Here is a 27,745-nt window from a genome sequence, read left to right as displayed (position 1 = left end):
TCAGTTAAGACGGGTCCCTCTCAAGGAGAGGAATAAGGAGTGATCAGTTCTACCGTGGACCGCCAGAGTAGCCTACAGAGCGTCCCCGGGGTAATAAAGCCATCCAGAGCTCTCCAGTAGCAGGGCTGACAAAGGGAGCGAAATCGAAAGTGAAAGTGCGGGGACCTCCGTCCGGCAGTTCACACCTCGCCTGGCCGTTGTTGTTCAACTAGGAGTCGGGCATCCAGCCAACTCTAGCCCCTGGCTTCCCCGGGAGATAGGCCGCAGTCTTCCGCCAGGTGTAAGTCCGGTTCCCGGTGGACGATCCGACCGCGGGTAGCATCAATCGGCTCCCTGACCAATCATCTACACGATGCCATGCATGCAGACAGGATTAGAGACAGGATAGTCGACGGAGGGCGCGAGGGTCTCGGGAGCCCTAAGCTCACGCGGCCATCTTGGTCAAGCGCTAGGCTCCTCCTCCCATCCTAGTAAGTTTTAAACCAGCCATAGGTTTGTATATACTCTGTAAGTACCTATTTCAATTAGGAAACAACATCTGCATAACTGAATCATACGTTACGTCTTTACTTACGTTTTTACTACGTAAGTGTCTCACTAGGAAGCACAGTAAGATGTTTTAGAACAATGGAAATGTTTGTGATTCTTCAAAACTCTGCATGCAGTATTGTAATCACTGTGGCTTTCAGAACAATGTCTGTGACAAACAAAAATTTGAAAAAGATGTTTATGATAATGAAGGAATTCTGAATGAATTCTTTTTAAATATGTATAGTTTCCTGCTGCAAAAAAATAAGTAGTTATTGCCCCAGTTTGTTAATTTGGGGATATTAACATCATTTGAGCAAAAATCTCACTTCTTTAATTAATGAATATGCCAGTCAATAGAGGAAACATGACCAGGTTAAGTTTGTAGACTTTTTGGTGCTCCTGTACTCTGTACTCTGTGCGCAGCGATTACAAAACATTGTTATGTTGACATCTACAAATTGTGCAGCCAAGTGTGGATTAGGTGGCAAGTGTACCAAACCTATAACTATGTAAAACATGATGCAGCAGCTGCATAGTTGTATATATCTAGTGTCCCTGCATATAGTCTCATTACCATTTTGATGTACACGTAGGACATACATTTAGAAAAAGTGTAATTGGAATTATGTAGACAAGTGCGCTTTGCACGCAGGTTTGGTCAATTTCACAATTCCATCCAGTCGGGTTCATGAACACCACCTCTGGCACAGAATTCAGATATAGCTATTTCATATGACAATCGACACCACCACTGATATATCTATGGGTATATGCTGTTGTAATAGTTCAAATGCCTCTTTTTGAATATGAAACTTAGATTTAAGCGATACTAAACATACCTTTTCAGGAATTTCCAAGTGGAAATATTTCAATGCATTTTTGTATTCTTCCTTGTTCAGAAATCCCGCTCCTTTTTTGTCCAGCTGTCGGAAATACTTTCCTAATCCTGTTAAAGTGCGCACACCTCTTTTACTCAGTCTGTCTTTCACTAGATCTGAAAATTGAAATTGGAAGACCATAAGAAGGAAACAATAGCAAAATAATTAAATACCAGCTTTCAAGTAGTAAACTTTCTTCTAAGCAATACAAAGCTTTTTCCCTGAAGAGATGTCCTTACCGGAACACTTTCAAAACTATCATCATTGCATTAAAGAGAAGAAGAAGAATGTAACATTCTTTATGCTGACAGGCATTAAATGCCTGTCAAGTATCTGATGTACATTTCAAGTATGTGGCCTTACTCAACTAGCCCTAGAATCTCAACAACAACTTCACAGATGGAAGATGGGACATCATTTTGGGTTAGCCAGTAGTACTTTACCCTTTGTTGTGGCCTGCAATCCTGTGGTTTGCTTGCCAAACCTCCTCTAATCTCTCCCTTTCCCTCCCCTGGCATTTCGCCTATTGAGTTATTGATCATTGAAAAACAGCAGATCTTGTTACTTTCGGCGTTTTGTTACTCTGCTATCCGTCAGTCTATAATAAAAAGTACACAAGGCTTCCGCAGGGGATACAGTTGAGGGTTTTCATTAACTATCAAGTGAATATGATCAAATGCCACATGAGGTTGATTTTGATAGGTTTATGATTGCATTCATTTTGCCAAGGCCTATTTGTATCGGGTGCACTCCTAGGGGCCATTCAAGAAAGTCAAAAAGTCCTGTCACAATATGAGAAAAATGCATCAAATATGACAATATACAGAAGACGCATCTATCAGCTGCGCAGTCTGCTACGTTCAAATGAGACTGAGTGAGGAAATTGGTGGACTTGCTTGCAAATGGAAACGTTGAAATCTAGATGTTGGGTAACAAAAGACTTGGTGCAACAGTGTTATCTCAGAAATCAGACAGAGCAGCAAGATAAGTGATGCTGTCAAGAAATCTTTATTCTCTAAACATACACACTATCAATTTCAAGCACATACAGAACATGAAGTACCATTCTGTAAGATTGCCAAAGCCCATCATCGGGTACATAACAGATAACAATGGCTAGAGGATGCCACTGAGGAAGGCAGGGGCCCGTTTGTTGAACAGGTTTTTCCTGAAACACAAAGAATACGGTATCAATGCATCATTTTATGATCAGATAAAACACATCATGCTGTACAGCACAGTGCAGGAATATGCCTATGAGACTATAAATGTTCAGTGGAAGCTGGAACTAATGGCTTATATTGAACCTTTCCGTTTAGCTAGCCTTCTTCCAACAATGTTATGCAGTAAATACCAATAAGCAGAAAGACACCAACTAGAAACAACAGGAACTAGATCACTAGGAATAAGCTTCCATATTAAAAGGCATCGATATTAAACAGACCTTTCACGTCCACGAGGGATTTTCTGGAAGCACTTCACTTACTAAGGTTAGAGTCACGAGCATGGGTGCCCCACTTCCAATGGTGCTGTAAAAGGTCGTGCACAGCCCAAATGCTGCAATGCCCATGCTCAGTGAATCAATATAATCTGCCATATTAACCCTTTCAAACCGTTTGTACTGTATTGGCATTTGCGCACATATAGAATAACTCCTAGAAGAAGGCTAGCACCAGTGCAGTATAAAAGAATAAGTGCCTGGGCCCACAGTTTTGCCTGGAGTCCCACGACTGGCGTTACGACAGTTGGGGTGGCAAATACCAATGCTGCATAGTTTTGATTCCACCATATGCCTTTTTAATCCACCACCAGACTCCCTGTCTCTCCATCTCACTCTTGAAGGTTCTTTTTCATCTCTACATTCTCTCTTGCTTAGTTTTTATCCATCTTTCGCTTCCTTCTTCTTTGCCACTTTTGATCCTTTTGCGTTTTTCTCTCTTGCTCTGGATGAAAGTCTGCCAGAGAAAAATAAGCAGCCGGTCCCCAGAAATCAGTGCGGATGCACACCCAACAGCACAAACTAAGCACTGGCGAGCACCTATGATTAGGTAGAGAGCACTAGGCTTTGTAGAACTAGCTCATTTACGGGAACACGAGTGATCCAACTTGATGCAAGTGAGGTACTGAAGAGTTAATTGTATTAAGAAGTTCAGCAAGAACAAGTAAAGTTGTACCTTGGTACAAAGTAACATTCCTTATATAAGATAGTCTCTTGCAGCACAAACAGTCTTGAGAACCAGTCTTCCCAGACTATTAGAAGGAAAGACGGGGTAAACACTGCATAGCATGGAAATCTACTTTAATAAGCATATAACAAAGGAAGGCTTTGACGATTCTCATAGATTCACAAACGTGCAGTCGTTAGTGTTTTGCCTACATAGGTCTGCACTGCATACATGATAGGGGGGCTCAGCACTGATCCATGCCCGTGTGCAGACTCACAGAGCTTCCATTCCCAAGGGTGAGCATCACAGAAAGCAGGACTTATCTCTAAGTGGGCCCTTTAGTACCAAACAAGGAACACGACATACCAGGAAGTATATTATTGTTATCTATGGTTTATATATGCAACAGACTCCTTAAACAATGAAAGCACTGGTCCAGAACTCCAAAGTTTAACATTGATTCCTTTAAAGGCAGATACTTTCTTCCAGAAAATTATAAAGAGACATTGTCACTATGATAAATATATACACAAACCACAACAGAAATAGTGAACAACTCAGTTCTCCTGATGACCAAGCTACTTCCCCTAGGGAACACGCCTTCTAGTGGATACTCTATGTAACCATAGATTTCTCACCTTTAGAATCCTCTCTGGTGCCAGACTGGATCCAGAAGATTTCAACAGCATTGCTCTGTGCCCTGGTAGGTGGCATCTTGCAATTCCATGTTGACTTTGTTCGGCCCCGGAGGAGACGACAGAGCCACATATAACCACAACCCCTGTGCATCAATGTCAGTTTCTTTCTGAACTCTGTCTATACCCTCTGGCACTTTGTCAGTAAGACTACGTGTTTGTTGGCCAACATAAACGTCAAAACTGTGCATGACCGATTCTATGCACACCATCAGGATATGTTGTCCTTAGTCCTGGCTAGCTCACAGTGCACCATCTGTACCTCTAATCTAACAAGGTAGCAGGTGGTATGTGCAACCTCAGAACATGACAACCCTGACTCCCCAAGGAAATCATGAAACAGATCTAGAAGCCTTTTGTTTGATAACTCATGCATGCCCAAATATAGACGCAAGAAATACTGAAATTAGCATTTAAATATTTTGAAGCAATAAGAAGGAAACAGAACAGAGTAATCAGCATCACGAGAATGGTACAGAAAATGAACAATTCAACCATTGTGCTGTTATATAGAATATATGCTTGCATATAGGTACAGTTTATATTTGTGCTCCTACCGAGCGCTTCTTACCCTAGTGTACCTAGGGCGTGTTGGAACTTAATTATTCTAAAACAAAAACAATGCTCATCACCACTCGACTAGCCCCACAACACAACATCTGGCTAGAAGGTAAACAATTGGAAAAAGTATCCAGCTATAAGTACTTGGGATACTACATAGATGATAAGTTATCCCTACGTGACCAGAAAAATTACATGACGCAGAGAGCGGGGGCCTTAATATTTGTGTTTAGGTCATTGGCAAAGAAGTTGGTAGGGCCATCCCTAAGGCCGCTCCCGACGATTATTTCTGGTAAGGCACTGCCAACCTTATCATATGCCAGTGTGGACATGCATGGAAAGGACTCCGAAATTCTTAATAAATTAATAACAAGAATCTATAAAAAGGTTTTTCAAATTCCCATGAACGCTTCGCCTGCACAAATGCGATTAGAATTTGGACTGATGAACGTATCACTGGACAGATTTTATACATATATAAAGGTGTGGTATCGAATTAAGCAAAAGGCAGAGGAAAATAGCCTCAACAAATTGTTATGGCTGGAATTGGAAATGCAAAATAACTTGCAAGCCAACCAATTTTTGACCAGTGCACTGAAGGCAACTTGTTCTACTAATCTTTGGAACAAAATATGCCTTTCTCATCATTTAAGCTGGCTCTAAACAAGGCAGCAAAATTTCATTCGTTGTGAACAGACAAAGGCATTTTTTCTCATCGTTCTCATTCGTGGGCAGTGATTAACAACTACAAAACCCTTAAACCGGCGGCCTACCTAGACTCTACGTTCTCTATCTACATTAAAAGACAACTGATGGCATTGCGTTTTGGCAAATTTCCTACCCTAGCTGACGAGCCACATTGTAAGGACATTGAGACAAAAGAATGCCGAAATTGCGGATATCAAAAAGAAGACCTAATTCATCTTATGTCATTGCAAGAAGCTGCAACCAGAGCGTGTCACTTTTTTACAGAGAACCTTCTTGGATAGAGGAATAAGCTCGTGTAGAACTGCGATCATAAGAGGACTGGATCCAACTGACTCCCAAATGAATTGCAAAATGATAACGTTTTTACCATCTCATGATGAACTATTGAAAGCGGTACAAAAGGAGGTGGTGATGGACGGAGCATCAGAACCAATCAAACACTCACACCTGGGTGTGAGTGTTTGATTGGTTCTGATCTAACAAGGTAGCAGGTGGTATGTGCAACCTCAGAACATGACAACCCTGACTCCCCAAGGAAATCATGAAACAGATCTAGAAGCCTTTTGTTTGATAACTCATGCATGCCCAAAGATAGACATAAGAAATACTCAAATTAGCATTTAAATATTTTGAAGCAATAAGAAGGAAACAGAACAGAGTAATCAGCATCACGAGAATGGTATAGAACCATTGTGCGGTTACATAGAATATATGCTTGCATATAGGAACAGTTTATATTTGTGCTCCTACAGAGCGCTTCTTATCCTAGTGTACCTAGGGGATGTGAATCTGCAAGAATCTTTGTAGGGTGATCTAACCTCCCCAGTTACATGTGGGTATGTTTCATCTGGGAGCCCGTCTTGGTGTAGAGCTGCATCTAGTATAATGGGGTGACCCAGTGCTCCTCAGAACCTGGGTGTACAAGAATGGGGGAAATGTGGTTCTGCGGGGTACAGAATTGATTTCTGGTATAGTGAATAATAACAAATAGAAAACTAACAATAATACTCAAACCTTTCAGCAATAATCAATGAAACGGAAAGGGAAGGAAATTTCCAGAGCGATGCCGGAGAGCTACAGTACTGTGCCGCGCCATTGATGTGATTGTATCATTGATGTTATATATTCGTCTAGTCCTGAGGAAGACCTGCTGTGCCTACTAGTCAATCACGCATGTTTCTGGGTCAAAACGTTGACGAATTTATGATAATCCTGACCCTAATCTCTCCACCGCACGTGAAATGGGAATTTAAAATCCCAAGCGATGTGGAGCTTCATGTACCTAGGGATTTATGTCCTTTTGAATGACTAATTTCAACAATTCTTTCAGCACTGTATATATCTTGTTCACATTCAGCACTTTGTTTGCACTTTTTTCACCATATCACTTGCGCCGTTGGAACAAATTGTATGTTCATGAACACTGACAGCCTCCTAATGTCATCCAGACACCACAAAATGTAAAGAATATCTGGATTTTTCCTTAAATACAAACGTTGATTGTTTTATTTTCGGTGTGTTTTGTGAATCATATGGCTCTTCTCTTCCCTTTTCCTTGAATTTTGCTGAAAGGTTTGAGTATTATTGTTGTTTTTTATTGGTTATTATTCCGTATACCAGGAATCAATTCTGTACCGACAGAACCACATTCTCCACATTTTTGGTGTAGAGCTGAGCACCATCCTTCTCAGGTGGTAAACAGGATTCAGCTGGGCTGGAAAACCGGCCTTGGGCAAACTCAACAGTGTCAGCTAAATGCTCCTCTGACTGCACAAAGTAGTGATGTCAATTATATAATAAACTTCACCCATTTTGCCATGCCTTAGTTCCAGTCAGGCTGTCATAGTTTCGATCCAGACAAAGCTGTCGCTGAGCGAATAGTAAACATTATAATTTTTTGCAGTGAACTTTAGCTTTCATATAGAATGTTCAAGGTGCTGATAACATGCCTATGAAGATTTATAAATGTAACCAAAGTTATTTCATGGAACACTATCCATACAAACATGCAAGCAAATGTGTGTCAAATGTTAACGTTCAAGAAAAGATGTCAACTTCAAACGTGAGCATGTAAAATGGTGGTGTTCTCGCCCAGGCCTAGTGTGACCCCATGACAGAATGAGTTTGACTGTGAGCGGGACTTCAATGGCTTCTTAAGGAGGTAGGCGACTTAGAGGTGTGCCTCACGTTCCGAGATTGCATCCTGGTCCATAAGGATTATTCCTCACAGGACTTGAAGTCGTGCACCGAACACAAACACCAGAGGCACAACTCATGCAGATCTGTCGCACAAGTTACTACTTGTGTAACAATATATCTGTAAGAGACATTAGTTAGTGATAGATTTCTTACCTTAGAATATCCCCAGGCGTCAGACTGGATCCGGAAAGTTTTGTTTAGTAGCATTCCTGTGCGTCAGTAGGTGGCGTCGTGCGGCTCCGCGTCCGTCACTGGCATCGTAAGCACCGAGATTGCGCCACGGAGAGTACTTAGGCGCCACCCATGCGTGCTGACGTCCGTTCTGTACACGACTTTCCGCGCCAGGTACGCAGAGCCATGCAAGATACTGACCACTGGTGCAGAAAACTAGGGCCCTAAGAGGGATGACCTTAACCCTAGTAGCCAGTTCGCAGAACGGTGAGGATGGGTGGGGCGGTAAGGAATCTATCACTAACTAATGTCTCTTACAGATATATCGTTACACAAGTAGTAACTTGTGCATCTGAAAGAGACACGTTAGTGATAGATTCCTTACCTTAGAATAGATACCCCAGCAATACCAACCCCGGTGGTGGGTCTGCGAACAAATTACACCAGAAAGTCACGGAGAACAGAACGGCCAAAAAAGCAATCACTCCGGACTGGACTGTCAAGGCAGTAATGCTTGGTAAACGTGTGCAGCGAGGCCCAGCTGCCTGACAAATGTGCTGCAAGGGAACGCCGCGTCACAAGGCAGTAGTGGCTGCAGTTGCTCTGGTAGAATGGGCACGCAGCCCCACAGGAGGCTCCTTCTTAGCCAAGGAGTAACATGCTTTGATGCACAGACCGACTCACCGCAGGATGGTTCATTTGTGCACGGCCCGACCTTTTTTGGCGCCCACGTAGCCAACAAAGAGCTGGTCATCCACCCGGAACTGCTGTGTACGCTGCAGATAGAACGTAAGCACACGTTTTGGGTCCAGACGATGGAGCCTCTCCTCCTCCCTTGAAGGAGGCAGAAAGAAGGTGGGCAAAGTGATGATCTGCCCGATGTGGAAGGGCGTAACAACCTTTGGCAAGAAAGAAGGACAGGTCCTTAAAACCACCTTGTCCAGATGAACAGAAAGGAAAGGAGGTTTGAAAGAAAGAACCTGGAGTTCACTCACTCTTCTGGCAGAGGTGATAGCTACCAGGAAAGCTGTCTTGAGAGTGAGAAGACGCAAAGTACAGGTATGAAGGGGCTCGAAAGGAGCGCACATCAGATAGGTCAAAACGAGATTCAAGTCCCATTGAGGCATGATGAACGGCATGGGAGGAAACGTGTGTGTAATGCCTTTAAGGAAATGGTTAACAACCGCAGACTTAAAAAGAGAAGGCTGATCAGGAAGCCGAAGAAAGGCGAGGATGGCAGAAAGATAACATTTTAGAGTGCCCAGAGCAGAGCCCTGCCGAGCCAAGGAAAGCAGGAACAGAAGAACTTGCGAAAGAGGGGCAGAAAGGGGATCCACAGCTTTCGCTGAGCACCATGCCACAAATTTGTTCCACTGACAGACGTATACCGTTTTAGTGGAGGGATGCCTGGCTGCCAAGATGACATCACAGACTTCGGGAGGAAGATCGAAAACTGTCAACTGTCGCCACTCAATCTCCACGCATGGAGGTGGAGGCTGAACAGGTTCGGGTGGAGGACCGTCCCCTACTGCTGCGACAGAAGATCCTCCCGAAGAGGCAGACGGATCGGTGGATCGATCGCCATGCTGACGAGCTCGGGATACCAGTATCTTCGTGCCCAATCCGGGAAGCCACAAGGATGACTTGGGCCCGGTCGCACCGGATCTTCTTCAGCACTCTGGGCAAAAGTGGTATTGGCGGAAAGGCGTACAACAGACTGCAACTCCACTTGCGACGAAAAGCCTCGCCGAGCGGGTGCCGCCTTGGAAATTCCAACGCGCAGAACTGATGACATTGCGAGTTCTCTTCGGTGGCGAATGGATCTAACCAAGGCTCTCCCCACTGCTGAAAGAGTCCATGCGCCACGTCCGAGTGCAGACCACCGGCGGCTGAGTTTGTCCGCCCTGGTGTTCAGAGAACCTGCCAGGTGTTGAACCAAGGTAATGCCTTGATGTTCCAGCCATGTCCAGAGGCACAGAGCCTGACAAAGGGTCCAGGACCTCACCCCGCCCTGTTTGTTGCAATACCACATGGTGGTGGTGTTGTCCGTGAACACCTGCACCACACTTCCCCGGACAGAGGGAAGGAATGCCTTCAGTGCCAGTCGGATCGCCCGAAGCTCCAACAGGTTGATATGGAGCCGGGACTTCGCCGGAGACCAGAGTCCTCTGATCTCCGCCTCTCCGAAGTGGACTCCCCATCCCAGGAGGGACGCATCCGTCACCACTGTGTGCTCCGGTTGGGGAAGGGAGAGGGATCTTTCATTAACCCAACCGCGATTCGTGAGCCACCACTGCAATTGTCGTGCAGTGCCCTCCGAGATCTGGACATGATCGGACAGGTTGCCCTGATGCTGCGCCCACTGGAACTTCAGGTCCCACTGCTGAGCCCGCATATGCCATCTGGCATGTTGCACTAGCAGGATGCAGGAGGCCATCAGGCCCAGGAGCCAGAGGGTCACCCTGACTGAAACCCGGGACAGAGGCTGAAAGGTCGGAATTATAGCCTGAATATCCCGGACTCGCTGCTCGGGAGGATAAACCCGAAACAGCGTCGAATCCAGAACCGCTCCGATGAAGGGGAGCATCTGAGAGGGACTCAGGTGCGACTTCGGCACGTCGATGGAGAACCCCAGCAAATGCAGGAGGTCGGCTGTAGTTTGAAGGTGGGTGACGACTGCCTGAGGCGAGCCCGCTTTCAACAACCAGTTGTCGAGGTAGGGGAAGACGACAGCCCCGAACTGCGCAGGTAAGCTGCAACCACTGCCATCACTTTCATGAACACCCGAGGGGCACTGGTAAAGCCGAAGGGGAGCACGGCAAACTGAAAATGCTCCTGGCCTACCGTGAACCGCAGGTGACGCCAGTGGGCCGGCAGAACGGGAATGTGAAAATATGCATCCTGCAAGTCCAACGCTACCATCCAGTCTCCAGGGTCGAGGGCAGCTAAGGTCTGAGCCAGAGTCACCATCTTGAACCCCTCCTTCCGGAGGAAGTGATTGACGTCCCTGAGGACCAAGATAGGACGCAGACCCGCTTTGTCCTTCTTGGGGACCAGAAAGTATTGGGAATAACAACCACTCCCTACCTCCGGTCCAGGAACGCACTCGATGGCCCCCTTGCCCAAGAGGGCCGTGACTGCCTGTCGGAGAAGAGCCAAGTGATCCCCGACTTGTGGTGGCACCGAGGTGGCATGGCAGGAGGGGAGGACTGAAAGGGAAGAGAGTAACCGTGGCAGATTATCTGCAGCACCCATTTGTCTGATGTAATCTCGCACCAGTGAGGGAGGTGGTGGTGGATCCTGCCACCCATGGGTGTGGGGTGCTCCACGAAGCTGAGATTAGGAAGGTTTAGAGGCAGAAGCAGCGGGGGTGGAGTTGGACGGACCCGCCCGCTGGTTCCCTGACCCGCCCCTGCGGAAACCGCGACCCCGGCCGCGCTGGGGCTGGTTCTGCACAGGCTTAGGGGACGGGTGCACCTGACTGCCTCTACCTTGGCCACGAAAGGAAAAAAAACCAGGAGAGGCCGAACTCTTAGTAGAAAGGCCCAAGGACTTGGCCGTAGCCCGCAAATCCTTAAAGCGCTCCAGGGCACGGTCAGCCTTGTTGCCAAACAGGCGGGTGCCATCAAAGGGCATGTCCATGAGCGAGCTTTGGACATCGGGGCAAAACCCAGTTGAACGCAACCAGGCATGACGCCGCAACGCCACAGTTTTAGAAATCGCCCTGCCCAATGAGTCAGCGGTGTCCAATCCACACCGAATGGCGAACTTAGCCGCATCCTTACCCTCAGCAATTGCCTGAGAAATGACAGCCTGCACCTCCTCAGGCCACTGAGGCAACACCTGAGAAACAGCATCCCACACCGCGTGGGAGTAGCGGCCCAACAAGCAGGCGGTGTTCGCCAACCGCAGCCTTAAGCTGGCCAAAGAGAACAACCGCTTCCCAAACTGGTCCAGCCGTTTAGAGTCCATATCGGGCCGTAGGAAAAGTACTCTGTGACGTCGAGGCCTGAATGAGTAGTCAAAACGGCGGGGTCACCGGGCACCGGTCGGTGGCGCCTGGCGACGTTTTTATTCACCGGAGCCCCAGTGGCCGGCCTTGACCAAGTGCCCAAGAGGACATCGGTAAGGGCATCATTGAAAGGAAGAAATGGCTCCGACGAAGTAGATGCCGTCTGGAGCACCTCGGTGAGGAGGTTGGTCTTGAGGGCCACAGTGGGGAGGTCAAGATTAAGGGCCTCAGCAGCCTGACGGAGGACCACTGTGTACGAGGCACCGTCCTCCATCATAGGCGGGGGGAAGCGAACCCCGGGTCAGAGGAGACATCGAGGTCGCCTGCTTCCTCCAAGTCGTCCACCCAATCCTGCTTGGAGTCACACTGCCGAGCGAGAGGGCCCTCGGACCCTTCCCACTCTTTGTCTGCCTATGGCGTAGAGGGGGCCCGGGGTCAGACCGGCGCCGGCTCCAAATGCGGATCCCAGGCCGGAACAAAATGGTCCTGGCCCGGGGCAAGGGAGGAATAAACGGCACCCAGTGTGGCCCCGAGGGTGGAGCCGAGGGCGGTGCCAGGGCCGCAGGATCCTGTGGTGCCGGGGCTGGCGCCGGTGGTGGAGCCGCCAGGCCAACAGGATCTGGACACGGGACCGGGGGGCCCGAACGCACGCCGGCGGGAGCCCGAGGCCCTTAAAAAAAGGCGGTTCATGGTATCAAGGAATTCTTGCACCTGTTCAGGAGTCGCCGACAGACCCAGATATGGCGGGTAGGCCGCGGGACTCCCAGGCTCCAGGGGAGCCGCCGGGGCGAATCCCCTGTCCCCCTTGTCTGTCTCCGGGGAGCGACGGGGGGATGTTGGAGAGTGAACACGCTTCTTCGGCGACTTCTTACGGCGTCGCTTACCGGAATCCGAAGGCGAAGACTTGGAGCCTGAGGAGCGACGGCTCCGGTTCTGCGAGCGGTCCCGGGAACGGTCCCTGGACCCGGAGCGGCGGTGTGACGAATGCAGGACCTCCAGCAACTTCCTACTATCCGGATCTGCGCTTGCTGGCACGGAAAAAAACGTTGCGTGTAGAACTGATGTCAGCGCGCATGGGAGGCACCTAAGTACTCTCCGTGGCGTCATCTCAGCGCTTACGACGCCAGTGATGGACGCAGAGCCGCACAACGCCACCTACTGATGCACAGGGGTACTGCTAAGCGAAACTTTCCAGATCCAGTCTGATGCCTGGGGATATTCTAAGGTAAGGAATCTATCACTAACGTGTCTCTTTCAGATACAGACATTTGTTTGTGGGAATCCCTACAAAGCATAAACTAGGAGGGGCATAGTTACCTTGCAAATTGGAAAAAATAAACTTATCAACTGATGATGAAAAAGTTGCGACTGAGCTCCAAATTGGACTACAAAAGGCACAGAAAGAAAGGAACCGACGTCGAAGAGCAAAGATGAAGCTTATACAATGCTGTGTCGCCACTTCTGGGATGAAATTAAGCCAATGTGGAACTTCATGGCACCACCTACCGGCATGTGGCAGCAATGGTGCTTAAATCTTTTGGATTGAGCCTGGGGCTATTCCAAGTATGAGGAATCTGGTGTTAAAAGTTTCCATCAGAAATTCATTGTGATGGTTGAAGGTGGAAATAAACCTAATCTGGTAAGGTGGTATGGTATGGTGTGATCAGCAGTTGTTCTGTATAAGAATGTGGGCATACCACCACATATGCATTGCCTGGCATTCTGAAGTTAAAATTGTGTATTCATCTTTATTTAACAACATGCCAAGATGGCGCCCATACTCACAATACAATAACATTGTACTGATCTAGTCCTACCTCTATGTCAGCTTTTGAGGTATTATGTAAATATGGGAAAACGAGACATCCGCCATACCGTGAGAAAGCTATCAAGCAAAACGAGTTGGTGAGGCGTTACACAGCCCAGTAAATCCTTTTCAAAGAATCCTGAGTGTCCTGGTATTTCTTTCGGAACTGCGAAAGTGTGCGTGTGCGATATATATATATATATATATATATATATATATATATATTCACTTAAAAAACCATAGGTTTCACACATGTTATAGCTAGCTGGGCATTTCACTCGTGAAAAACCATTGAAATTTCCACGTTATAGTTAGTGCAGCTAAATATAACTCGCGCGACCGCAATTCACTGCTGATGATGTCACATATTACATCACTGTATTCACTAAGATAATATTAATAAGTCAGTTGTATATATATACATACACACACATACACACAAAAGAAAGTGAAAGATTAATATAATTAGGAAAAGTTTGTTGCTATACAAACTCAACTTAAAATACAAAAACATTAGACATTCTAAAGCTATGGTTATATTTTTGAATTTATCATTTATGAACCACTTATTAATGTCATACTTATAACTCACATTTCTACTTATTCATCACCTTAAAATTCATATAACTTGCACACCTCTGTACACGGTCTTCTTACCTCACTCGCCACACTACATTAACTACAACTCGCCACTGTGCCATGCACTATGTTCTACCACATTATATAATTTCAGATATCATAAACGTTGTTATAAATGCAATCATTTCACATGCTATAACTTCTGTATAAGTAGTGCATGGGGATGGGGCAGAAGAACAAGTTACTTACCTTAGGTAACGCTTTTTCTGATTGGATACAGTATCTACCTGTGGATTCCTCACCTTGTGAATATCCCTTGCGCCAGCAACATTCGGAAACGTTTGTAGCTCTCCACGCCGACGAGGATGACGTCACAGAAGCACGACTCCGCACGTGGCTCTGATGATGTCACTGGATCCATAACAGGACCTCGTCGGCGTGATGACGTCAGTTCTGTCCTTTTTTCCGTGCCTTCGAGGCACACGGACGGACTGAAAACAATATATATATATACAGTATACACAGAACATAATATACAAATCAACATACACAGTGTAAAGACAATGCAGGAAGGCAAAAGAAATAACACACTTCCTTTGACGGTAATAAATACATTTTGACACATCATCACTATTGTAGGTATACAAGGGTGTACAACCGGGAGGCGGGTGGATCAGTGAGGAATCCACAGGCAGATACTGTATCAACAGAAAAAGAGTTACCGAAGGTAAGTAACTTGTTTTTCTGATGGATAAATCGGCCAGTGGATTCCTCACCTTGTGAAAAGATTCCCACAGCAGTCCCACTCCCGGAGGAGGGTGTCCACCCTTCTATACCAGAAAGTCCTGAAGGACAGAATGCGCAAAGTGTCCGTCCTTCCTCACCTCCGAATCCAAGCAGTAATGCTTCGCAAAAGTGTGGAGGGAGGCCCAAGTTGCCGCTCTACAAATGTCCTCCACAGGAACACCTCTAGATAAGGCAGATGTAGAAGACTTTGCCCTGGTAGAATGAGCTCTTATACCCTCAGGAGGTTCCTTACCGGCCAAAGAGTAACATATCTTGATGCACAAGATAATCCATCTGGAAAGGGTGCGCTTGTGCACCGCTCTGCCTTTCCTGCAGCCAACAAAGCCCAGGAAGAGCTGGTCATCCACTCGAAAGTCTTTTAGTCCTATCGAGGTAAAAGCTCACCGCCCTCTTAGGGTCCAAGCGGTGAAGCCGCTCCTCCTCTTTGGAAGGGTGAGGGGGAGGATAGAAAGTAGGAAGGGTAATGGATTGCCCCAGATGGAAAGGAGTTACCACCTTTGGCAGAAAAGCAGCCCTGGTCCTGAGTACCATTCTTTCAGCATGAATGGACAAAAACGGGCGTTTCGAACTCAGAGCTTGAAGCTCACTTACTCTCCTTGCCGAGGTAATGGGAATGAGAAAAACTGTTTTGAAAGACTATAGCCTTAAGGGACACTTGTGCAAGGGCTCAAAGGGAGAACCCATCAAGTAAGTTAAGACAAGATTTAATTCCCATTGAGGCACAATAAATGGAGCGGGCGGAAATTTGTTGGTCAAGCCCTTAATGAACCGTAATACAATAGGTGACTTAAACAAGGACGGCTGATCCGGCAAGCAAAGGAATGCCGACAAAGCTGATAAATAACCCTTCACAGTAGCTACAGCAAAGCCCTGCTGAGCAAGAGAAAGAGCAAACTGAAGGATGTTGGATAAACGAGCCCTCAAAGCGTCAATAGACTTCTCTCCGCATCAAAGGACAAATTTAGACCACCTATAGGAATAGATAGATTTGGTTGAATGACGTCTGGCTGACAAAATTACATCCACCACGTCAGGCGGGAGAGAAAAAGAATTCAGGTTGCCCCGTTCAATCTCCAGGCATGAAGGTTTAAGCTCTGGAGGTGGGGGGGGTAGAACCTGCCCCTCTGACTGCAAGAGGAGGTCTGCCCTGAGAGGGAGATGGAGCGGAGGGCACGAGGAGAGGTGGAGAAGATCTCTATACCACACCCTTCTTGGCCAATCCGGAGCCATCAATATGACTTGGGCCCGGTCTTGGCGAATCTTCCTCAGAACCCCGAGGAATCAAGGGTATGGGGGGAAATGCGTAAAGGAGATGTGAGTCCCACCTCAACTGAAACGCGTCCCCCAAAGCTACCTGCATCGGATACTGGAGACTGCAGAATGACGGGCAGTGAGCGTTCTCGTGAGTGGCAAACAGGTCCACCCGAGGAGTTCCCCACGTCCGAAAGACGTGATGAACCACCTCCGGATGGAGCCTCCACTCGTAGTTGGCTGAGAACTGCCGACAGACTGTCCGCACACACGTTCAGAACTCCGGCCAGATGATTTGCTATCAGACAAATCTGATGATCCTGAACCCAGGACCAGAGACGCAGAGCCTCTCTGCAGAGACAATGCGACCCCACTCCTCCCGGCTTGTTGACATACCACATCACGGTAGTGTTGTCCGTCAGGACTGGAACCGACTGACCGCGAAGGGAAGAGAGGAAGGCCTTGAGTGCCAAACGTATCGCCCGCAACTCCAAAAGGTTGATGTGAAGCAACTTTTCCTCTGGAGACCAAAGACCCTTGATCTCCAGATCCCCCAGATGCGCACCATGTAGGAGAGTAGGGTCTGCAATCCTATGATCACCCCAGATTTTTGCTTTTTGCTTCATTGGTTTACGACTTTCCCTGGCTGTGGGCCTGCTAATCACCCCTGGATGGCCACCCAAATCTGACACAACTGGCTGCACGACGGCTGGGGCAAGGTGGTGTAATCACCCTTTGCTTTAGGTATAGTATTCCTATATCTAACCCTAAAATGGACACATGTATTCCTATCAGTCACTCCTATGGCAGGCCTTATCAATCCTGAAGGCAGAGTGCTTGGAATCATGTGAGATGGTGCTCTGGCATGAGCTGAGCCCGTCTGCAGCTTGCGGAACCAAGTCCTAATAGCTGTTCCAGGATAACGCGTACCATATACTCTTAAAGTGCATTATAATCCTCGCGGTTATTTGCTAACTTTGGTCTCGCATTATCCAAACATGTCGAGTAAGGTGTCATACGAATTGGAATACTAACCCCTCGCCAATTCTGGCGACGGGGTTAGCATTCCACCCTTCTAGAGGGACACGACATGTATGTAACTGTGAACCCCGGTTAAAGTTGACTCGAGCCTCAGAATCACAAAATGGATGCTGCCACCACAGACACAAGTCTGACCTCCTGCTGCTGGGAGTCCTTCCAGCGAGGAGAGCTTGGACAAAGGGTTTCCTGTCAGGGGCGGTGCCAGCACCATCCCAGACAGGGTTTTGTGTATCCCAGGTAGGCAGGGCTGAGAGGAAGGTGACTGCAAGTGGCACCCCGGTGCTCACTGTGCATAGGCCGGCTCAAACCAGTTCCAGGGGCACCCCAGCCCCTGAGCTGGGGAGAGACCGGACAAAGGAGAGGGGTGTAACCACCCCCCCCCTGGTCCCACCCATAGGCAGGACCTAGTCACGGGCCAGCCCCTTTTCTTAGGATAAAGGTAGGAGCGGGCCCCCTTCCCAAATTGGATAATTCTGAATCTTGAACTGCTTTCCACGAAAGGAACTCTTGACTTTTTCTGAAGACTCTCCCTTGTGGCTAAGGAGTAGCCACCCTGCACCAGCAGGCACCACCTAAGCGCTTGCGGTTTGCTGCACGTCCATCCTCCGGATCCAGACTGACCAGCTCGATGAGACCCGGATTCCCTGCCATCTCTGACCTCTACCTGCATCATCAGCCCAGCTGAGATTCGTGGGTGTGACGAGACCTGCGGGACCGGCCATCTTCAAAACATGCACGACGCTTGCCTAGCACGACCACCGAGGGACCCTCGAGTGAGTGCTCCTGGGGTTTGAGAAGCCCTAACCCTGAGCAGCTCAAGCACCGAAGACCAGCCTCCCAGCATCCCCGAGATCTGCGTGGGGTCCCTTCTGCTCTTTGCCGCTCACCGCGTTGTTCGGTCACTTGCCGTTGGCTAGTGGCCCTCCTAACGACGCACCACGACATTTCCACCGCTGGTCTGGTTGCTCCAGACTGGCCCTGGCTCCCCTCCAACAGAGGAGCGCCCCGGACCCCCCTGGTCCACTCCAGACGCCACCTTGACTCCACTGCGTGGGCTTGCCTCTGCCTAGGGTTGTTGCCCCAATCCTGGGTCCAGCATCGCCGACAGCAGACACCTTCGTGGGACAGCTCGCCCCTTCTGCCTGGTCGCCGACAACGCCTCCTGCACCGAGGGACAGCAGAGTCCAGCGTCACCCACTCACCTGATCGCGGTGACTACCTCCGGTGCCATCCTGGTGCCAACCCAATCACTGGCTTGAGAACTGAGTCCCCTCTGCTTTCAGGTCATCTCCATCACCGATCCAGGCTTGGATCCCTCCGAATATCAACACTGGTCGCCTGCCAGCAACGCCTTCTTTCAGGCTCCATAGACTTCCACGAGGATTCCCGACGTCTTTTGAACCCTATGCAGCCGCAGCCCCTGGGCTAGGTAACCCGAGCATTCCGGTGCTCCAACGTAGGTTTACTATCTAAGTGTCCAGATCCTTTTTCGTTTTCAGTCTAGCTGGTCGGATTCGTCCGGAAACAGTAACTTTAAGAAACGCTAGCATCCATAGACTTCTTCCCGCATCCCGCGTGAGAGTGCACACTCTGCACCCGATCTCCCTAGGCCTCCTGCTCCCGACCTTAGAGTCCAGTAGTGTAGTCCTAGCGATCCTGAAGCCTCTGGATCTGTTTACTTACCTGCTAGCAATTCGCATTCCACTTTTAGTGTATATGGTTTTTCGTGCCCCTCGGGCATTTGTGTAAATTGTGCAACTTGAAGTATTTTCATGGGAGTTTTGTATTGTGCTTAGCTCCCTGACTCATAAAGAGCCAGGGTAGTCTTGTTATAAATAAATATCCTTTATGTTCATAACAACCTTGTGTGGTGTCCTTTCACTTGGTGTTCAAAGGGTAAATGTGGTGGTAAAACAGCTGGCTTAACACGCCCTCTAGAGTTTAGCCTAAAGACTGCTCTTGTCCATGCTACTAGGATAGCTGGTCTATAAGGTTGACTTTACAACCAATCATCAATAAGGGTCGTTTGGTATGATACACAGTGATCACTAGAATAGTGAGCACTATATATCAGGCCAACTTCTCACATTGGTGAGCAGCGGTTGGGATTTGAGCTTGCTGTGTTTTGCCACCCACGTATCCTAAGAACATCAGTTGAAAGATCACATAAGTACCCAGGTACATATAACTTAACTTAGAATACTCTGAGTTCTACTGAACCAGCTGTTGTAGTGTAACAGGGCTTAGCACACCCTGACTACAGCTCTTAGCAAGGGATCAGTAGGTAAACACATAGTGTAGGTAGGTGCATCACTTACACCTCACTAGAAAGCATGTCTAACCACGGAGAGTCTTCAGAGACTCCCCTAGTGGTCATTGACCCTCCACAGGTCACGTCAAGATATGCAGCTCTTAGCTTCCAGGAGATGAGAAAACTGTGTCACACCAGGAAGCTAAACCAGGGTTCTAACCCTACCATCACATTTCTGATAGGTCTCTTAGAGACTTATGATGCTAGGAGGGCCTCTAACACAGGCCCCCCTAATCCTGATGGGAACATGCCCCCCTTAGAGGGAACCCTTGGTGACCCTGACCTTGGCCTCCATGGTGAGGAGGAAGAGGAAGAGGAGTTAGCAGGGGACGAGGCAGACAAAGGTCCAGTAGTAGTCAGTAGGCTCACAAGGGCCAACTTAAGCAGGCATGAGAATGGGACTGGGGGAGCCCCAGGCCCACTCTCAGGCAGGCGTAACATTGGGAATGGACGAGTCAGGTCTCTCTCCAGAGGCTCTAACAGATCTGTTCGAACCCATGTCTCTCAGGCATCTTCTCGGGGAGGAATGACATCCCCTCAGAGAAGGGAGCATGAAGCTAAGATGAGGGAAGTCAATCTGAGGATTGAGAGGGAAGAACTGGCCCTTGCAAAAGAAAGACTTGCCTTTGCCAGAGAGCAGAAATTGAGTGGGGCAGACCCCACTGGTGGCAGCATTATCATTAGAGAGAAAGACAGGGGTTTAGACACTAGACACCTGAGTAAAATAGTGCCCCCCTTTAAACAAGGGGATGACATCCACAAATGGATGACTGCTTTGGAGAGGGCCTGCACTGTCCAGTGCGTCCCCCCAAGTCAGTGGGCAGCTATACTGTGGCTCTCCTTTGAGGGTAAAGGTAGAGACAAGCTCCTCACTACTAGAGCTGAGGATGCTAACAACTACCAAGTCCTGAAGAATACACTGATTGATGGGTTTGGCTTAACAACTGAGCAGTACAGGTTGCTGTTCAGGGACACCCAGAAGATTCAGTCTCAGGATTGGGCTGACTTTGTCGATTGTGCCACTAAGGCTTTGGAAGGCTGGTTGCTGGGTAGCAAGGTTACTGATTACACAGGATTGTACAATCTTATCATGAGAGAACAGATTTTAAACAACTGTCAGAACCAATTGTTGCATCAGCACCTTGTTGACTCGGATCTGACCTCTCCCCAAGAATTGGGAAAGTAGGCAGACAGATGGGACAGAACAAGGGTCAAGCAGAACCAGACTCAGAACCAGGGTGGTCAGAAGAAAGCAGACCAAAAGGGTAGTAACAAGAGTGAACAAAATGACCAGAAGTCTTCGACAGGTCCCCAACAAACCAAAGAGGGTGGGGGTCAGGCTTCCCAGCAGAAAAAGAAGACTCCAGAAGGCCAGTCAAAAAGGTGGTGCCAATACTGTAAAAGTAAGACTCACTGGTTTAGTGAGTGCACCAAGAAAGGAGGGCAAACTCCTGCCACTGCAGCCCCTAAGGCACCTGCACCCCCTAGTACAGCCAGCAGTAGTAGTGCACCTCCCAAGGGTATAGTTGGGTTAACCTTGGGAACTGAGGGGTGTGACGACTTAGTTGGCACACTCACTCAGGCTGTCCTTGTCTGTACAGGGGGCAAATACAAATACAGGCAGACACCTTTGATCAATGGAAAAGTGGCTCAGGCCTACAGGGACACTTGTGCCAGTGTCACAATGGTGACACCTAACTTTGTGGACCCTGGACAGATCATGCTAGGTACAGATTACCTGGTGACCAATGCTAGCAATGTCACTACCCACCATAGTATGGCAATTGTTGATTTCTCCTGGGGAGGGGTAAGTGGCCAAAAGAAAGTTGTGGTTAGTTCAGACCTCCCAGTAGAATGTTTGTTGGGCAATGATTTGGAAACATCACAATGGTCAGAAGTGGAGCAAAGGACTCACATGGAAATGTTAGGCTTGCCAGCACATGTCCTCGCTGTGACTAGGTCGCAGGCCAAAAGATGCCCCACTGAACAGGTGCTGGATCCTGGAATAATGGACCAGACCCCTTCCAAGAAAAGGAGCAGTAAGGGTAAGGCATCGCCTTCCCCCTTGCCCCAGGTTGTGGATCAAGTCTCAGAGGAGGCTGACCTTAAGGAACTGAGGGAAAAAGAGCCTAAAGAGCTTGAACCTGATCAGGTTGAGTTTCTGGGCTCAGGGGGATCCTCCAGGGAAGACCTGGGGAAGGCACAGTTAGACTGCCCCTCACTTGAACCCCTCAGACAGCAGGCTGCTGCTGAGGCTGCAGGGAACGCCACAGGTGCCCACAGGGTATACTGGGATGATGGACTCCTGTACTCTGAATCAAGAGACCCCAAGCCTGGTGCAACCAGGAGGCTGGTCATTCCCTTGTCTCAGAGGGGTTTCCTGCTTACCTTGGCCCATGAGATTCCCCTTGCAGGACACTTAGGCCAGAATAAAACGTGGGACAGACTTGTCACACACTTTCACTGGCCTCACATGAATGAAGATACCAAGGAGTTTTGTCGCTCCTGTGTCACTTGCCAAGCCAGTGGTAAGTCAGGTGGCACAACAAAGGCCCCCCTTATACAACTACCGGTGGTGGGGGTACCCTTTGAAAGAGTGAGGATTGACATTGTCGGTCCAATGGAACCCCAGACAGCATCAGGGCACAAGTTTATACTGGTGGTGGTGGACCATGCCACCAGGTATCCTGAAGCTATTCCCCTTAGGACCACTATAGGACCTGTTGTGGCAAGAGCCCTAGTTGGAGTGTTCTCCAGAGTGGGCTTCCCTAAGGAGGTGGTCTCTGACAGAGGTGCCAACTTCATGTCAGGATATCTGACTGCAATGTGGAAGGAATGTGGTGTCAACTACAAGTTCACCACACCCTATCACCCACAGTGCAATGGGCTTGTTGAGAGATTCAACAGGACCCTCAAAGGGATGATTCATGGACTACCTGAAAAGCTCAGGCGTAGATGGGATGTCCTGATACCCTGCCTCTTGTTTGCTTACAGAGAGGTCCCACAGAAGGGGGTTGGCTACAGCCCCTTTGAGCTTCTGTTTGGGCATCCTGTAAGAGGACCCCTTTGTTTGGTAAAGGAAGGATGGGAGAGGCCTCTCAAAAAGCCTGCATCAAACATTGTGGACTATGTACTTGGTCTCCGCTCCCGGATGGCCGAGTACATGGAAAAGGCATCCAAAAACCTTGAGGCCAGCCAAGAATTACAAAAAGCTTGGCATGACCAAAAGGCTGTCCTGACTGTGTACAGGCCTGGACAGAAGGTGTGGGTGCTGGAGCCAGTGGCCCCAGCAGCACTCAAAGACAAATGGTCTGGGCCCCACACAATCATTGAGCAAAAGGGAGAGGTCACCTACCTGGTGGACCTTGGAACTCCCAGGAGCCCCCTCAGGGTGCTCCATGTGAACAGGCTCAAGGCATATGTCGACAGGAAGGACATGGGCTTGCTCATGGCCACAGATGAGGGACAGGAGGAGGAGAGTGACCCTCTCTCAGACCTGCTCACTCAGAACCCTGATGATGGGTCAGTAGATGGTGTTGTCTTTTGTGGCAGCCTCTCTGAACATCAGAAAAAGGATTGCAAACAAGTTCTTCAATCCTTTAGACATATGTTCTCTCTGACACCCAGTCAAACCAATTGGTGTACCCATGAGGTTGACACTGGAGACAGTCTGCCAGTCAAGAGTAAAATCTACAGACAGCCTGATCATGTCAGAGACTGCATCAAGACAGAAGTGCAGAAAATGTTGGAGCTGGGAGTCATTGAGCCCTCGGATAGCCCCTGGGCTAGTCCAGTAGTTCTAGTACCAAAGCCTCACACCCAGGGTGGTAAGAAAGAGATGAGGTTTTGCGTAGACTACAGAGGCCTCAATGCAGTCACTAAGACTGATGCCCACCCAATACCAAGAGCAGATGAACTTATAGACAGGTTGGCTTCTGCCAACTACTTAAGTACATTTGACCTGACAGCTGGGTATTGGCAAATCAGGTTAGCTGAGGATGCCAAGCCCAAAACAGCATTTTCTACCCCTGGTGGGCATTATCAGTTTGTGGTAATGCCCTTTGGTTTGAAGAATGCACCTGCCACCTTCCAAAGGCTGGTGAATCAAGTTCTCACTGGGTTGGATGACTTCTGTGCAGCATACCTTGACGATATAGCTGTCTTTAGCTCCACCTGGGAGGATCACCTGGTCCACCTGAGGAAAGTGTTAGAGGCACTGCAGAAGGCAGGTCTCACTATCAAGGTTGTATACCTGGGCCACCTTGTAGGTGGAGGCCAGGTTCAGCCATTGGAGAGCAAGATACAGGCCATCCAGGACTGGGCTCCTCCAACCACCCACTCTCAGGTTCGAGCTTTCTTGGGCCTGACTGGATATTAAAGGAAATTTGTCAGAAATTATGGATCCATTGTGACCCCATTTAACAACCTGACAAGTAAAAAAATGCCAAAGAAAGTTCAGTGGACAGCAAGCTGTCAAAAGGCATTCGATGACCTAAAGCAGGCCATGTGCACAGCACCTATCCTAAAGAGTCCAGACTACTCCAAAACATTCATTGTCCAAACAGATGCTTCTGAGTTGGGTGTGGAAGCTGTTCTATCTCAGCTGAATTTTGATGGTCATGACCAGCCCATTGCTTTTATTAGCAGGAGGCTGACCCCCAGAGAGAAGAATTGGTCAGCCATTGAGAGGGAGGCCTTTGCTGTGGTTTGGGCCCTGAAGAAGTTGAGGCCATACTTGTTTGGCACTCACTTTAAGATTCAGACCGACCATAAGCCCCTCTTGTGGCTAAATCAGATGAAGGGTGAAAACCCCAAACTACTTAGGTGGTCCATTTCCCTACAGGGGATGGATTTTACAGTGGAGCATAGACCTGGCACTGATCATGGCAATGCAGATGGGCTCTCCAGGTACTTCCACTTAGAGCAAGAAGACTCACCTGGTCAAGGTTAGCTTATTGTCCCAAAGTTTGGGGGGGGGGTCATGTAGGAGAGTAGGGTCTGCAATCCTATGATCACCCCAGATTTTTGCTTTTTGCTTCATTGGTTTACGACTTTCCCTGGCTGTGGGCCTGCTAATCAGACCCACAGCCTAGCTGTTCTCTCTCTAAAATTGACGCACATGTACCTTAGGTGCATTTACCAATTGGAACTGGGCCACCTTATCAGTCCCTGTACCAGCATACCTTAGGTATCCAGGGCATAGATGTACCCAGGGCCTACCAGGGGCTGCAGCATGTATTATGCCACCCCTGGATGGCCACCCAAATCTGACACAACTGGCTGCACGACGGCTGGGGCAAGGTGGTGTAATCACCCTTTGCTTTAGGTATAGTATTCCTATATCTAACCCTAAAATGGACACATGTATTCCTATCAGTCACTCCTATGGCAGGCCTTATCAATCCTGAAGGCAGAGTGCTTGGAATCATGTGAGATGGTGCTCTGGCATGAGCTGAGCCCGTCTGCAGCTTGCGGAACCAAGTCCTAATAGCTGTTCCAGGATAACGCGTACCATATACTCTTAAAGTGCATTATAATCCTCGCGGTTATTTGCTAACTTTGGTCTCGCATTATCCAAACATGTCGAGTAAGGTGTCATACGAATTGGAATACTAACCCCTCGCCAATTCTGGCGACGGGGTTAGCATTCCACCCTTCTAGAGGGACACGACATGTATGTAACTGTGAACCCCGGTTAAAGTTGACTCGAGCCTCAGCATCACAAAATGGATGCTGCCACCACAGACACAAGTCTGACCTCCTGCTGCTGGGAGTCCTTCCAGCGAGGAGAGCTTGGACAAAGGGTTTCCTGTCAGGGGCGGTGCCAGCACCATCCCAGACAGGGTTTTGTGTATCCCAGGTAGGCAGGGAAGGTGACTGCAAGTGGCACCCCGGTGCTCACTGTGCATAGGCCGGCTCAAACCAGTTCCAGGGGCACCCCAGCCACTGAGCTGGGGAGAGACCGGACAAAGGAGAGGGGTGTAAACACCCCCCCCCTGGTCCCACCCATAGGCAGGACCTAGTCACGGGCCAGCCCCTTTTCTTAGGATAAAGGTAGGAGCGGGCCCCCTTCCCAAATTGGATAATTCTGAATCTTGAACTGCTTTCCACGAAAGGAACTCTTGACTTTTTCTGAAGACTCTCCCTTGTGGCTAAGGAGTAGCCACCCTGCACCAGCAGGCACCACCTAAGCGCTTGCGGTTTGCTGCACGTCCATCTTCCGGATCCAGACTGACCAGCTCGACGAGACCCGGATTCCCTGCCATCTCTGACCTCTACCTGCATCATCAGCCCAGCTGAGATTCGTGGGTGTGACGAGACCTGCGGGACCGGCCATCTTCAAAACATGCACGACGCTTGCCTAGCACGACCACCGAGGGACCCTCGAGTGAGTGCTCCTGGGGTTTGAGAAGCCCTAACCCTGAGCAGCTCAAGCACCGAAGACCAGCCTCCCAGCATCCCCGAGATCTGCGTGGGGGCCCTTCTGCTCTTTGCCGCTCACCGCGTTGTTCGGTCACTTGCCGTTGGCTAGTGGCCCTCCTAACGACGCACCACGACATTTCCGCCGCTGGTCTGGTTGCTCCAGACTGGCCCTGGCTCCCCTCCAACAGAGGAGCGCCCCGGACCCCCCTGGTCCACTCCAGGCGCCACCTTGACTCCACCGCGTGGGCTTGCCTCTGCCAAGGGTTGTTGCCCCAATCCTGGGTCCAGCATCGCCGACAGCAGACACCTTCGTGGGACAGCTCGCCCCTTCTGCCTGGTCGCCGACAACGCCTCCTGCACCGAGGGACAGCAGAGTCCAGCGTCACCCACTCACCTGATCGCGGTGACTACCTCCGGTGCCATCCTGGTGCCAACCCAATCACTGGCTAGTGATTGAGAACTGAGTCCCCTCTGCTTTCAGGTCATCTCCATCACCGATCCAGGCTTGGATCCCTCCGAATATCAACACTGGTCGCCTGCCAGCAACGCCTTCTTTCAGGCTCCATAGACTTCCACGAGGATTCCCGACGTCTTTTGAACCCTATGCAGCCGCAGCCCCTGGGCTAGGTAACCCGAGCATTCCGGTGCTCCAACGTAGGTTTACTATCTAAGTGTCCAGATCCTTTTTCGTTTTCAGTCTAGCTGGTCGGATTCGTCCGGAAACAGTAACTTTAAGAAACGCTAGCATCCATAGACTTCTTCCCGCATCCCGCGTGAGAGTGCACACTCTGCACCCGATCTCCCTAGGCCTCCTGCTCCCGAACTTAGAGTCCAGTAGTGTAGTCCTAGCGATCCTGAAGCCTCTGGATCTGTTTACTTACCTGCTAGCAATTCGCATTCCACTTTTAGTGTATATGGTTTTTCGTGCCCCTCGGGCATTTGTGTAAATTGTGCAACTTGAAGTATTTTCATAAGAGTTTTGTATTGTGCTTAGCTCCCTGACTCATAAAGAGCCAGGGTAGTCTTGTTATAAATAAATATCCTTTATTTTCATAACAACTTGTGTGGTGTCCTTTCACTTGGTGTTCAAAGGGTAAATGTGGTGGTAAAACAGCTGGCTTAACACGCCCTCTAGAGTTTAGCCTAAAGACTGCTCTTGTCCATGCTACTAGGATAGCTGGTCTATAAGGTTGACTTACAACCAATCATCAATAAGGGTCGTTTGGTATGATACACAGTGATCACTAGAATAGTGAGCACTATATATCAGGTCAACTTCTCACACACCCCACCCTAAAGTGGATGCATCCGTTATCACTGTGGCCACCGATGGAGGTAGATGGAAGGGCTTTCCTTGAGACAGATTGCCCTCCACGCTCCACCAAGACAGATCCGCTGCAGCTTCTCTGGAGATCCTCACACACTCCCTGAGATCTCCGTTGTGCTGATACCACTGCCTGCGGAGACACCACTGGAGCGCCCTCATGTGCCAGCATGCATGGTTGACCAACAGAATGCAGGAAGCAAACAGACCGAGCGGACAAAGGACCTTCAGGACTGGAACGACCACTCCATTGTAAAACAAGGGAATCATTTCCTGTATGTC

At 48.9% G+C, this 27,745-nt stretch overlaps 1 protein-coding gene across 3 annotated transcripts in view; it reads right to left on the bottom strand.

Moving 5' to 3' along the window:
• The window catches only part of CAPS2 (calcyphosine 2), an 825,864-nt gene that overhangs the window by 198,056 nt on the left and 600,063 nt on the right, over positions 1-27,745 (bottom strand). For all 3 annotated transcript variants that reach the window (XM_085653843.1, XM_085653845.1, XM_085653844.1), the window contains one exon: positions 1,371-1,525. In XM_085653843.1, the coding sequence (XP_085509969.1) occupies positions 1,371-1,525 (155 nt within the window). The remainder of the gene's footprint in view (positions 1-1,370; positions 1,526-27,745) is intronic.

This window comes from Triturus cristatus, chromosome 4_1, assembly GCF_964204655.1.
Source record: "Triturus cristatus chromosome 4_1, aTriCri1.1, whole genome shotgun sequence".
Taxonomy (NCBI): domain Eukaryota; kingdom Metazoa; phylum Chordata; class Amphibia; order Caudata; family Salamandridae; genus Triturus; species Triturus cristatus.
Note: the sequence above shows the minus strand (reverse complement) of the source record. Positions and strands in the feature narration are given on the sequence as shown.